At 26.0% G+C, this 14,232-nt stretch overlaps 2 protein-coding genes across 2 annotated transcripts; both read left to right on the top strand.

The window, feature by feature from the left end:
- Window positions 1-10,956: 10,956 nt before the first annotated feature.
- Window positions 10,957-12,403, top strand: OCT59_029848 (uncharacterized protein; the record flags this gene model as incomplete). The annotated part of the gene is made up of 3 exons (XM_025308828.2): window positions 10,957-10,980; window positions 11,062-11,511; window positions 11,588-12,403. The coding sequence occupies 3 exons, from the start codon at window positions 10,957-10,959 to the stop codon at window positions 12,401-12,403; spliced, it is 1,290 nt and encodes a 429-aa protein (XP_025173321.2).
- Window positions 12,404-13,540: 1,137 nt separating this feature from the next.
- Window positions 13,541-14,008, top strand: OCT59_029847 (uncharacterized protein; the record flags this gene model as incomplete). Its single annotated transcript, XM_066146255.1, has 2 exons — window positions 13,541-13,679; window positions 13,794-14,008. 2 exons carry the CDS (start codon window positions 13,541-13,543, stop codon window positions 14,006-14,008), a joined length of 354 nt encoding a protein of 117 aa, XP_065994919.1.
- Window positions 14,009-14,232: the final 224 nt, after the last annotated feature.

Below are 14,232 nucleotides of genomic sequence, written 5' to 3'. Positions count from 1 at the left end.
TCGTTTGCAAAAAAAAGAAAAAAGACTGATCGTCTTAAAAAGACTGCGGTCCTTAAAAAGACCGACGATCTTAATATATGCGATACAGGACCGAAAGACCGCAGTCCAACACCAAGACGGACCGGTCCGTCTTTTTAAGGTGTAAGACCGTAGGACCACGGTCTTTTAGAACCGATGAACATCCTTAGTTGACATAACTAAAAAAAGTTTTAATATTACGATCGCACAATTCTCACGAAATGATCCGTGACTCGATTTAGACAAGAGCGACTTACGATGTGGTAACGATGGTAGAGCCTAAAAGTTCTATCCTATACGACTATTACAGATAAGCAATCAAATATAATGCAAAAGTTCTAATATTAACATTTCAATAATTTCGAAATTGACAATTATGAAACAATATTTTTATAAATTTTATCTTATCGAGAAAAACATAATATCACATTCGATGAACTAAAAAAATTATTTGTTGATTTTAAATTTATCTATTTATGACAGAATTGATAATATTCTTTTCTTATTTCGGAACGGAAGATCGTGAAATGATAGTAGATAGTTTTTTTTTCGCGTCAACAGTTGTTCGGTCAGACATCGCTGACTAAATGATTAACATTAAAATATTTTTGTTATCAAAAATTTCAAAAAATTAATAATTATTAAGCGATAAACAAGAGTTAAAATAATTTGGTTTGGTATCGGGTCATGTGTACGGTGTGCTTTCCAATGGCCAATCCAATCCGTGAAGATTTTTTTTTCTTATGATACTAACGGAGAAAGTATAGTTTTTTTATTAATTATTATTATAAAGGTTTTATTTTCGGTCGTTCTTGTGATCCAGCGGATCGTTATCACCACAGCTATCCGAACGTTGATTTTAAATAAAAAGTATAAAAATTTTTTTTTCAAAACCGAATTTTTGATTTTTTTTTTCGTTCTTTAACCTTTTAGGTTTGGATCAAGTTTCAGTACTGTGATATAATCGAAATAAATATATTTTGCGTTATTCGAATAAATATATTTATAATAATATTAATAATAGTAATAATTTCACTAATTAATACTATTTAAACAAGAATACTATTACGTAACAGTTATTAATGTTTATTTAATATAAAAATTTTATTAGAGGTTAATAAGGAATTTATCGTAAATCAAATTTAATTTTTAGAAATTTTTCGTAAAATTATGAAAAAATATAGATAAGGAATTTTTTATAATAAAAAAAAAAAATTTAAAATTTTTTTGTTATTTTGATTATCGATTACCGGAAAATTTCGTTTACTTTCAGTTGTTGTTTCTTTTCGATTTTGCATTTTAGCATCATCGATCGATTTAAGCGTTCAAATTCCTTTAATTCTCTGACTTGATCTGTTTTATATTTTAATGCTGTAAAATTATCATAACTTTAAAACTAATTTTCATGACGCCAACTCTGTTTTTTTCCAATGTAATAGTTATTTCACGGCTGCGCCGTGAAAATCATGATATTTATGCGACACGTGAAATAAAATAAATTATTTAATGTATATTATAAAAAAGCCATTAAATCGAAAATTGTATATTTTTTAAAAAATGCATCATCACTTTTTGGACAATTTGAGGAATTTATCGTAAATTGAATATTTTTTTAAACAGTAAATAGCTTCAGTTTCTTTTAGCGTCGGGCGATTAGTAATATTAAATTATTACTAATTGTCGTTTTATTTTAATTTTTTTTAGATATTCTGCTGCGGTGCTGCGGTCAACGGGCTAATGATTTTTTTTAAAAAATTTAAATTATATTTATAATATTCTTTCTGAAAAAATTTAATAATTAACCAACTGGAATTATTAATTTTGACCAGGATTAAGATTTTAATTATTACCACCAACATAAATTATGGAAAATTCCAATTACGTAATCACGAATTTTTTTTTATATGCTTTATTATAAGCGGTATATGTTATTGGTATATCGAGATTTTTAAATAATGTGAAACTGGTAAGTTCAGTAAGTCAAGAGTTCATTATATCATGGGTTGACTGGGTTCGTTATATCAAGTATTATCAATTTATACATTTATTAAACATGATAAATAAATAATAAATAATGGTTGTATGGAAAAAATAATTTATTTATGATTGAATTTTCATAGGCATCACTCTGTTGTAAACTTGTAATAAACAGCAGAGAGATGCAGCAATGGTGACTGCTAATGATATCAATGAAGACGATAAAGATGATAAACCTATTCGGAGTTTTTTTGGAATAAAAACTAGAAAATGATCATTTATCGGAGTTTTTCCCAGGAAATTTTTTATGGGAAGTATAAGGCATATTTGTTCCCGAAAGGTCCAAATATTGCCAAAGTCGACAAGTCCCTCTCTCTCTCGCTCGTTCTTAGGGTTTCTTAGGTATAAAGGCCACAATTAACTAGCCTATTCAATTTAAAAAAAGAGCCCAATAAAAGCCCAATTACAACTTTAATAAAGCATAAAGATTAAAAGAGCCATCCACAAAGTAAATATTGTTCAACCTAATGCTCCAAGTTCGGAGAAATTTATTCATGCTTCCATCTTTTTTCTTAATTTTAGCCAGTTTTTACTCATGCTCCATCTTCCAATATTTCCAGTAAGTTTTTCCTCTTGCTACTTGACAACTGGATTAAATACTGTTTGCCTAACACTTTAATTTTTAAAAAAAGAATTTTAAACCTAAAAAATTTCTTTTTAAAAAAAAAAGCATGACATCGTGACATCATCGTATCGTCGCAGCAAAAAAAAAATTTTCGTCCCTAACTCCCAAACGGTAAACCGTTTATGAGAAATAATATTTTGGGCAAAAAATGGGCTAAAGTATATGAAAATTTTTTTTTTTACCAAATATCATTAATCATTTTTTTGTGGGGTACATTATTTGCATTGCATACACGCATTTATTTTTTGACAACTTTTTTTTTTTTTCGAATTCGAGATTTGTTCTATAAATAATACATTAATTAATAATATATCAGATATTACCAGATATTACATGACCATTAACCATCGAACCATCATATACAGTGGTATTGTTTCGAAATTGTTGAAAAGTAATTTTTTTGGCGTATATTCTATATATATATATATATATAAATAAACATCTAAATGGTTTGATCTGCAAAAGAATTTCTTAAAAAAAAATTTCATTTCACTATTTTAAAATTATTTTGGGTAATTAGAATAAAGTGAAAAAAAAATCAGGTTTTTAAACAGGTCAATTCTATCAATCTCTTTACAAATTTGGATACAAGTCGCTTTTTTTTATAAAATATAGATATATCATATATGGTAATATCACAAAAAAAAAAATAAAATAAAATGTGGCAATTTTATTACAATATATAGTATCTTTAGGTTACCCTGCTTTTTTTTTAGGTAAACAAATTTGTAAGAAAAGAAAAGCAGAAGGTACCTTTATAAATATTAAACAAATAAATTATTAATATAAATAATATTTACATTATATTTATAACAAAAGTGTACTATTTTTTATGAAATCTATTATACTTTTATATCTATTTATTTACCCAAAAAAAATTTTTTTAAAGAATTTGGTGTTAATAAGATTAATTCTCGAATCAAAGATTACATTTCTCAAATTTTTGACGTGCATCTCTTTTTCAAAGAAAAATGAACCATAATAACCATAATGAAATATAATGAAACATAATGAAACGTTCGTTTTGAATTCTGCCTTTTTTAATTTAATATCTTTCATCATTAAAATTATTATTAAAGTTTGGAATGTAAAAAGATCACGTTATCTACACCACATTTACTATCATTTACTACATTTATTACATCATTGATTACATTGATTACATTTTTTATTATGTCAGGTCACACACTTTATGTACATATTCTGCACATTATCAAACTTTCATTGTAAAAAAAAAAAAATCTGGTTAGAAAGATCCTTTACATGGAAAATAGACCGAAAAAAAATAAATAATAAATTTATTACTTAAAAAATGGTGGGATAAATTCATTTACAAAATAATGTTTTTTTAAAAAAAATTTTTTTTTTTTATTTTTATTTTTTTATTTTTTTGTTTACCGTATTTATCATTATCACTATCGTTGATTCGCTTTAGAAAAAAAAGATTTAATGGAAGAGTTTCAAAATATTTTGACGCATTAATGCATATGATGCATATGATGCATTAATGCGTAAAAAAAGAAATCGCTTTTTAATCAAATGTAACATGTGTATGTATGTATGTAGTTTGAAGAAAAAAAAATAGTAAGTAAAGAAATACGGAATAAATTCTTTGAGACAGTGAAACTCCATGCCTGGTAAACAGCGTTTGTTACCCTATAAAAAATTTTATCCGTTATTTCTGTAAAAACTCCGTGAAAATGAGCCTTTCACGGATCCATTCACGGAAAATGCAAATAATTCCATGATATAAAGTTATTAATTCCGGAAATATGAGCCTTTTACGGAAAAAAGATGGAATAAAAAAAACGGATCGACTTTTTTTTACAGGGTTATGAATGATTAAGAAATATAAGAAAAAAAAATGCAGGGTTTAGGTTTTTATTACTTTAAAATGAAATTATTACAAGTTAAAAGAATAAAATTAAACGCAAAACAACTTAATTGAGGAAATGTTGAGAAATCCGGGAAATACATTAGCAAGAATTGGGGTAATCAACAAAAATATCTTATGATTGAAAAGAAAGAAAGAAAGAAAAATAACAAAAACTGTATAAAAAAAGGTTTATAACTAAAATTAGATTTTAATTAAAATATTCTAGATTGTAGGCTATAGTAAAAACGACCTAAAGTGGGATGATGTCCTACGTAAAGTTGCTTGCCGAAAAATAAAAAGGTCATTACCGAAATGGTAAAAATAATTTCGACATTTCGACATGTCGAAATAACGAAATTATTCTATTATTAAAATTGACCAAAATGCAAATGACGAAATAGAAAAATAATTTTGACAATTTCGACATGACGAAATTCACAAGTAACTTTATGTGGATAATTATTCATGTGTCATGTAAAATGTACGTAATGCATAATCTTTTAAATGTGAGAAATGCAAAAAGCCTCTTTTCTGCCCAATTTATAGCATATGTATATACATACAATTGACCTATTTTTTTTCTCACAATAAAAGAGATTGCGATTGTTTTTTGGGGTCAATGATGAAAATGTTTGAAGTTCGTGAAACAATAGATTTTTTTTTTTCGATAGTTTGATAGTTCGGAACAATTAAAATGTAAAGACTCCTCAATGTATGGAGACCCTAACATTATGATTTTCATTGTAATTAATTATTATTATTCAATGAATACTATATCTATGGAATAATGCCTAAATAGGTTTTATTTAAAAACTGTGGTCAATGAACATGAATATAATCATGTGATTAATCATAACATTTGTATTACAACGTCCATTGTTTGATAGGATCTTTCCGGAAACCTACTCCCGGAATTCAATCTTATTTTTCCGTAAATATTTTATCGTATTAACAATCATTTTTTATCACTAATACCAACCTTTAATGATTTATTCATCAATCAAAAAAAAATTGTTTTTTCTTTCCCACTAATCGACTTCATCTCTAAACACCAACGCAACACAAATATTCATAATAATAATTCATGATTCCACAAGATCGATCTACCAATTTTTCAGATCTTTAAAGGAAAAAATGAATCACATGTAACATTTTCCGATAAAGAACAAAAAAAAATTAAATTTAACCTTTTTAAATAAAGTTATTATCTGTTATCCATTAAATTTACAAGAATTTTTTCTGAGATGAACTCTAAAAAAACACAGTAGTAAATAAATAGTAATAAAAATGATAATAAAATCATGATAATAAAATAGTAATTAAATAATAAATAAATAATAAATAATTTTAACCATATCCTTTTAAACCATTAATAAAAATTTTTATAATTCCGATTTCCGAAAGGAATCGATTTTTTAATCTGGTATCTTTTGTTTTTGTTCACGAGATTTGGTTTAAATTTAAACATTTTATTATATGAATAACATTTTATTATATAAATCGAAATTCTTAAAATTTTTCGTTGAAAACTTTGATATTCCTAAATAAAGATATTTGAAAAATTATAAATAGTGGGTAAAAAAAAAGTGTGCCGTGAACATGATATTTAATAGTGTCCTTCCTAGTTTGAATTATATTTAAAGTGGATTTACGCCAAATTTATCTTAACTGTTAATATTTATTTACCTCATTAGTTTTTTTATATGCAAATATACAAAATATACATAAATACATAATATACATATTTCAATATCGGGATTTACAATATTTTTTAGTCCGGCGTGCACCAAAAAATCGTTAAAGAAAAAAAAAACAATGATACAACCACTTCACAGCTCCATCCCTTTATATATATTTAGACCTATCCCTTAAACTGTAAGGGCTAAAATTAATTTTAAAATTTTTGAATTTTTAAAATATCTTAAGATCTAGTGATTATAGAAAGATGAAATTATATTTGTTAGATTCCTCTTATTAAGGCGCATTTAATAAAATCATAACTCTAAAATTGATAAATAAAAAGTTATATTAATTTATAAAATTTTAATTTTATAAGTTATCCTGTTACATAATATTTGTAGAAGGACAATTTTATTTCTATCAGATTCTTCTCATTAAGACGCATCAAATGGTGGTAATTTTATATTTCTAGGGTTAATGGATAAAAAGATATTTCAATTTAAAAAATTTAGCTACTATTTGTTATAATTTATCGATCATTTTACTTTCGATTTTTACTTAGAAAATATTATAGAATTTATAACAAAAATATAAGTTTATATAATAAAATATTTTAAGATATTTAAAAGTATCTTTAATTAAAAAACGAAATTGCAGGCAAATTTGGCTGCAAAACAGTTTAAGGGCTATAGTAAATACTACATTTTTACCCATTTTACTATTGTTAGTTTTAAATTCACCCACGTCACGACGTCACGTTGTTTAAAAATAAATACCGCATTTTACCATTATTTTCATGGTTTTATTAGACATATTTAGGAATCACAATAACTACCATTATAGCTGGAAGAACAATCATTCCTTTAACAATAAAGAAATAACTTTTTTTTCTGAAGAATGAGAACATTCTTTTTCATTATCTCAATACTTTATATACATTAATACAAATTATTCCAGTTTTTTTTTTCCAGTTTTTTTTTAAAAAAAAAAGAGAGAGAGAGAAAAGAATATTTTTCCTATTTGAACCGATCTTAAAAAAGCGAATCAGTTTTATTTAATTGTCACCTGCATTAGTTTGTATAATCACCAAAAAAAAAAAAATTTCAAATTCCAAATTAAGGAAGATTTATTTTTTTTTAAAAAAAAATGACCCTATAAAAAAATTCTGGAAAAAATTCAAAAATTCCATTTTCCATTTTTCTAATTTTTCTGAAAAATTTTTTATAGGGTAAAATCATTCGATAAAAAAAAAATTTAGTATTTAATTTACCAAAGTTAACCGAACATAACCGAACTTGAGAATTATAAATAAATAAAACGTCTTACGCACTTCTCAGGACATGTGAGATTTTAAATTAAAGTTTAAAAGAGATTTTTAATCTGACGAATAAAGATATAATAAAAACTTTAAAGCGATATTATGCTTCTAGGTTATTTGCGTGGGTTTTATAAAGAATAAAAAAAAAGAAAGTGAAAAAAATTATTTTTTTTTTCGCCCATGCACAAAGCATGAATAAATTAATAATTTTTAAATTTATTTTGTTTCCCTATATATATTCATTATTTTTTAATTTAACCCAATACGAAATCCAAGACACGAGGTATAACAAAGTATAACCAACATTTTTAATAATACAGTGCCGGACCTACCGACAGAATGAAAAAAAAAGTATTTTTTTTTTTGAATAAACTATTAACTGTGAACTATAAGATTTATGAAACTGCGAAAGTATGGATTTTCAGTAGTTTAAAATTTTCTATTGAAATTTACCACTTACTTGAATATTTTTTTTTGACAAGTAATTTGTGAGATGGTCCATGCTTTTTTTTCCTGCGAAATGCAACCAAAAAATTTTTTATATAAAGAAAAATTAAATGTATGTAAAAATGTTTTATTCAAAGAATACTTTTTTTAGAAAGGAATTTCATTATAAATGTTTAAATCAAAGTATGTAAATTTTGAAACGCATCATAATGTGGGTTTATGCCGGGTTACCAATTACCAAATTTGTAAAAAGTTTAACAAAAATTTCTTTTTGACGTAACAAACCAATGTTTAATTTTATTAATGATTTTTAAATGATATATTATATAATAAACATAATTACCTAATAAATTGTCATGTGAATTATGTTATGCCGATTAAAGATAATAAACATTATATACTGAAAAGTTTATAGTTATAATAGGAACATAAAATAGTAAGTTGAAACTTCATTTAATGTGGAGAAAACTGACTAAACCTTATAGAGAAATAGTACAGTTGAACCTTGCGACGATAAATGAATAAATACAATCCTATATTATTAATGCATTTGATTTACGGAAAATTATAGGGAGATTGAGGTAAAGATAAGGTAAAATAGTATATATTAATTATCAAATACAATAAATAATGATATACATCAGATATACACAATCCCATTTTTTGGTTTCACATATATAAACTTAATTCCCAATGTTAATATTGAAAAAAAAAATTTTATTGGTTAATAATAATGTTTGGCTGAGGGCCCCTTTTTATAGAGATCTCACATTTTATTTATATAAAATTATAATTTATATGTATAAAAAAAAAAGAAGGTAATTAAAATAAGGGTTATTCCTTATTCCACAACATTAATAAAATTAACTAGATATCAAGTTATTACCTATAAAACTGCGCTATTCTTAGTATAGTAATCCGATAACTAGCTCTACATAGTTATACGATTTTCAAATAAACGCGAAATCAATTTCTTCATTTCAATTTTCTTCGTTTTTATAACTTTCCTTATTTAGAGATTGGCACTTAATGTTGTTTGTTTGTTTGTTTTTTCTTTTCTTTCTTTTCTATATTTTTCTTTGAACACATTTTTTTTATTTTTGATAAACGCATTTTTTTCAAGGGTTATCTCATGATCAAATAAAAATAAAAAAAATTTTTTTTTTTTCTCTAAAAAAAATACACTTCTTTTCTCGTATAATAAAGGATAATGTAAAAAGGCTAATTAATGTAATGGTTTATAATGCAAAAAAAAAAAAAAAAAAAAAGCCCACCTACTGTATATATATTATACTAGGTTTTATTTTTTATTGCTTCTGCGTTATGTCCGCACCTCTATAATATGTTACATATAAAAGTCAACAATGACATTCTAAATCCTTTTTGATATATTGAGAAACTTGTAGAGCGGTCAAACATACACATAGCGTAAGGTTTCTTATAGTACATAGTGCATAAGGTCTCACGCTAGGATTTTTAAAATGGGATCTTCACGAAGTCATGTGATCTAATTAATATATAAAAATTACTTTCTATATTTTTTTTTTTTTTGTAATCCTAGTAATCCCAGTCCAAACGTCTATATTAATTGGCTAGAATCCCTTTTTTTTCTTTTCTGAATAAATTCAAAAAATTTTTTTTTGCTTCATTCAAAGTATCTTTTGAAATATCTTCTCAAGTAAATAATATTAAAAAAGGATATCCCTTATTTACGGATTTATTCCCTTGTATATATTTTTCGTTTATATTTATAACAAAAATTTATTTTTAAAAACAATTCATATTTTCTCTTATATTATTTCTTTTTCTTCCTTTCTTTCTTACTTCTCTTACTTTCATCTTCACACTTTCAACGAATATATGCATACATACACACGAAAAAAAATTGACCTCGTTACTACGGTAAGCCACTATATCTTACGTGGGGATACGAAATAAAGACGCTACCTAACTTTTATTATTCCTATTTCTCTCCCGTTTTTATTTATATTCCGTCCTTTCTTATAATAATAAGGTTGCTTTGAGAGCAAGGGCCTTTGATAACAAAGAAACGCTACAAAATTATAATAGATGTTTAATTGGACAAATGAGTGGATACCATATAACCAGTTTTATATTATCGAAGAAAGAAGTAAAAGTAGCCATTTTACAGTATATTCAGCAATATGGAAAGATGATCCATTATATTTTGATGATAATAAAGAGAAATAGACTAGAAAAATCAAATACAGAAGTTGTTTTGATACACCTATACAATTCACAAAAAGATATTGATGAATTTTTAAATAAGGTATGATCCTTTTCCTCGGATTTCAACTGGACCAATAGGTATAGATGATTTATGTATTGACACGTGATGATCTACAGTTAATCACGAAAATCATTCCTAGCTTTTTTTTATAATATTAATAAGCAGTTTTGGGCTTTATGTAATGCTTTGTATTCGTTTTTGAAAATAACAAAAAAAAATTTTTTTTTTTTTATTCTAAATAATATATTGATAATTGCACGTGACCCAAAGGCTGAGGCACAACAGATACATTTAATTCAAATATCGAATAATAAAATCTTTTCTTTTATAAATAGGTTAGAACGCATTCAACCAATACTTATTGTGATATTCAAATATGTATGATAAAATATATAAATATGATAATATATAAATGGCGTAGGCCTTATCGAATAAATTATATAAAAAAAAATTTTAAAATTTGGACTAGTGGTAATAAAAAAATCGATGATTTCATTCAAAACGTGCAATTAAAAATTAATATTTGGAATGATACAGTATTTGAATGGATACCATACAATAAATTTGATGATATTAAAGAAATAGGTAAAAGTGGTTATTCTTCAGTATATTCAGCAACATGGAAGGATGGCCCATTATATTATGACAATAATAGTAAAGAGTGGATAAGAAAATCAGATAAAAAAGTTATTTTGAAGTGCTTAATGATTAGTGAATTTTTGAACGTGGTATGTGTTATGAAACTTAAACTTTTGATCTAAAAAAAAGTTTTTTTTTAATTATATGAATTTTTTTTTTATGTTTAATAGGTCAAAGCATACTTAACAGATAAAGATAAGATTATTCTTGAAGTATATGGAATATCTCAAAATCCGGATACGAATGATTATGTTATAGTTTTTCATATTAATAAGATGATTGAAATTTATGAAAAATATACGAAAAATTTTTTTACGAATTGGTCTTATAATTTGCCAATTAATAAAAAGATTATTGATTTCATTCAACAGATGCAATTAAAAATTAATTTTTATTATGATATAGTATTTGAATGGATACCATACAGTCAGTTGAATAAAGTTAAAAAAATAGGTAAAGGTGGTTTTGCTACGGTATATTCAGCAATATGGGAAGATGGTCCGTTATGTTTTGATGACAATAAAATGGAATGGACAAGAGAAATAAATAAAAAAGTTGCTTTAAAATGTTTACATAGTTCTCAAAATATCAATGAGGGATTTGAGGGATTTCTGAATGAGGTAACACTTTTATAGATCATGGATTTTTAAAAAGATTATAAATAATTTAATAATTACATTTCTTTTTGTTTAATAGGCTAAAGAATACTCAATTGATAGTCTTAATATTCTTAGAATATATGGAATATCTCAAAATCCAGATACTAAAAACTATATTATGGTTCTTCAATATGCGGAAGGCGGTGATTTTAATAAATGGATCAATAAAAATTATGAAAATTTTGATTGGACAAATAAAATAAAAGTATTAAATAATATTATTAATGGTCTTAAAGAAATTCATCAAAAAGAGAAGGTTCATCACGATTTTCATACAGGAAACATATTATTCCTTTTTACTAGCACTAGTGATATTTGCGATTATACACGTATTTCAGATATGGGATTATGTGGAGAAGTTGACAATATTGACGAAGAAAAAATTTATGGAGTTATGCCTTATGTAGCTCCTGAAGTATTAAGAGGAAAACTTTATACTCAAGCAGCGGATATATATAGTTTTGGTATTATTATGTATTTTGTAGCTACTGGAAGACAACCTTTTGCTAATCGTGTGCATGATGAATTTTTGGCATTAGATATATGTGAAGGAATTAGACCTAAATTAAATGAATTGGAGGCACCAAAGTGTTATATTGAATTAATGAAAAAATGTTGGGATTCAAATCCAAATAAGAGACCAGATGCAACCGAAATAAGTGATCAAATATATTCTTGGAAAAATGATGATTTTGAACATGTAGAAAATTATCGAAAAGCAAATCTTTTTAAAAGAAAACAATTAATAATTCATCCGCAAGCTATTTATACATCTCGAATACTTAATCCTTACACAGAAAATCTTTCGAAATATTATAACTCTAATTGTTCAGACTGTGCAATTGTTGATTAAAAGTAAAATATTCCACCTTCCCTAAAGATTTATTTATTTCGGATCCTATCAATAAGATGTATTATTATATAGTTTTGTTCAACATTGATTGTATATGTATAGTACATGTAAATTTTTTTTTTTTTTACATAAATAAAACGATTTGAAATTGAACAAATTTAATTCGTGATCCACGAGTCAACTCAAACGATCCGCAAAAAATGAGAATCTGTGGCGTCAAATAAAAGTAGAAAATTATGTGAAAAAATTATTGTAAAAAACAAACTATTTGAAACTTTGGGATAAATATTATGTATTAGAATATGTTGGGTTAAATGGGTTCACATAAAGAGCATTATTTAGTACTAATCAAACGGATGGATCCGGATTTGTATACAGAAATAGCAGATGACGAATCATTCGTATCTTCATCCGGATCCAATCCGGATGGTTTCGAATCGGATAAATCCGCGGATTGACGGATCAACGGATCGCTTAAATTTTATAGTAACGGATCCATTCGGATGGTTATTCGGATCATCCGTTATTTACGGATCGGTCATCCGGATTTTTATATCGAAATTCAATCGGATGGTCATCCGGATCATTCATTTATTTACGGACCGGATTAAACGGATAACGAATCCATCCGGATCATAACACTAATTTAAGGAATGAAAATCGGGTATCAGAAAAAAATTACTATGAGCTACACCGAAATTATGAATTTTTTGCAGTTGACTCACGATCACGAATTAACAAATTTAAAATTAGATTATCAGAACCATCAAATTGTTGAATATAATATTAAGATGGTAATTACAAAAATTAGAAAGATTTAAATATCGTCCAGGTATCATCTATTTATTTTCATGTTTACTAATTGGTCGCCAGTGATTTTTTTGATGATATATACTGTAGATAAGAGTTATTTCACGGGTCACATAAATATCGATTTTCACGGCGCAGCCGTGATATTTATGCGACACGTGAAATAACTATTACATATAAACTGTTTTCTTAAGCACTTGTATTTGTAATGGACTTTAATTACTACTCTTTTGAAATAAAATAAAATAAAATAAAATAGTATTCATGAATGTGATCTCATTCACGGAAGTATACATACACGGAGGGAACATATTGGTTGAGAACGAAATGGATTCAATAAATGCTAAAATTGCGGACACAGGACTAGTACATGGGCATGTTGATAAACAAATACCTTTTAAACAAATTTACGGCGTAATACCTTTCGTTGCTCCCGAAATCTTAATGGATATACGTTATCCAAAGAGTCTGACATATACAACTTCGGCATGATCATGCGGATCAGCGGATGTTGTCAGCTGGTGTACGCCCTTATCACATAGACCTCATGATTTACGACTTATACAAGAAATTTGTTCAGGACTCAGACCGAATATAGTCAATGGAACTCCACTTGTTTTCGCTAGATTAATGTTACAATGTTTAGATGTTGACCCATCTAATAGATCAACAGTATCTCAACTTTACGAATATTTAGGAAATTGGACTATGACAATTTGTGACGACCCTGATCCATTCGATTTATCTAATCAATTTGACGTTGCTGAAGAAATTAGATTCTCAAGTTTAGAATAATTGCAATTTAACATTTTATCATGTCATGAAAGAGTTATTTATTACAGCAGTCGACCATTAAATTTTTCGGAATCTTATTTATACGAAAAAATATAAAAAGGGAATACACATCGTTTATCGTAACTTTTGGCATAAATAGAATACTAAAATCGGTAGTAAATTGTGGATAGATTTAAATATTACTTAATTCGTTTAACGTTGATTCGTTACATCAGAAATTCCTT

This window comes from Rhizophagus irregularis, chromosome 9 (assembly GCF_026210795.1).
Source record: "Rhizophagus irregularis chromosome 9, complete sequence".
Taxonomy (NCBI): domain Eukaryota; kingdom Fungi; phylum Glomeromycota; class Glomeromycetes; order Glomerales; family Glomeraceae; genus Rhizophagus; species Rhizophagus irregularis.
Note: the sequence above shows the minus strand (reverse complement) of the source record. Positions and strands in the feature narration are given on the sequence as shown.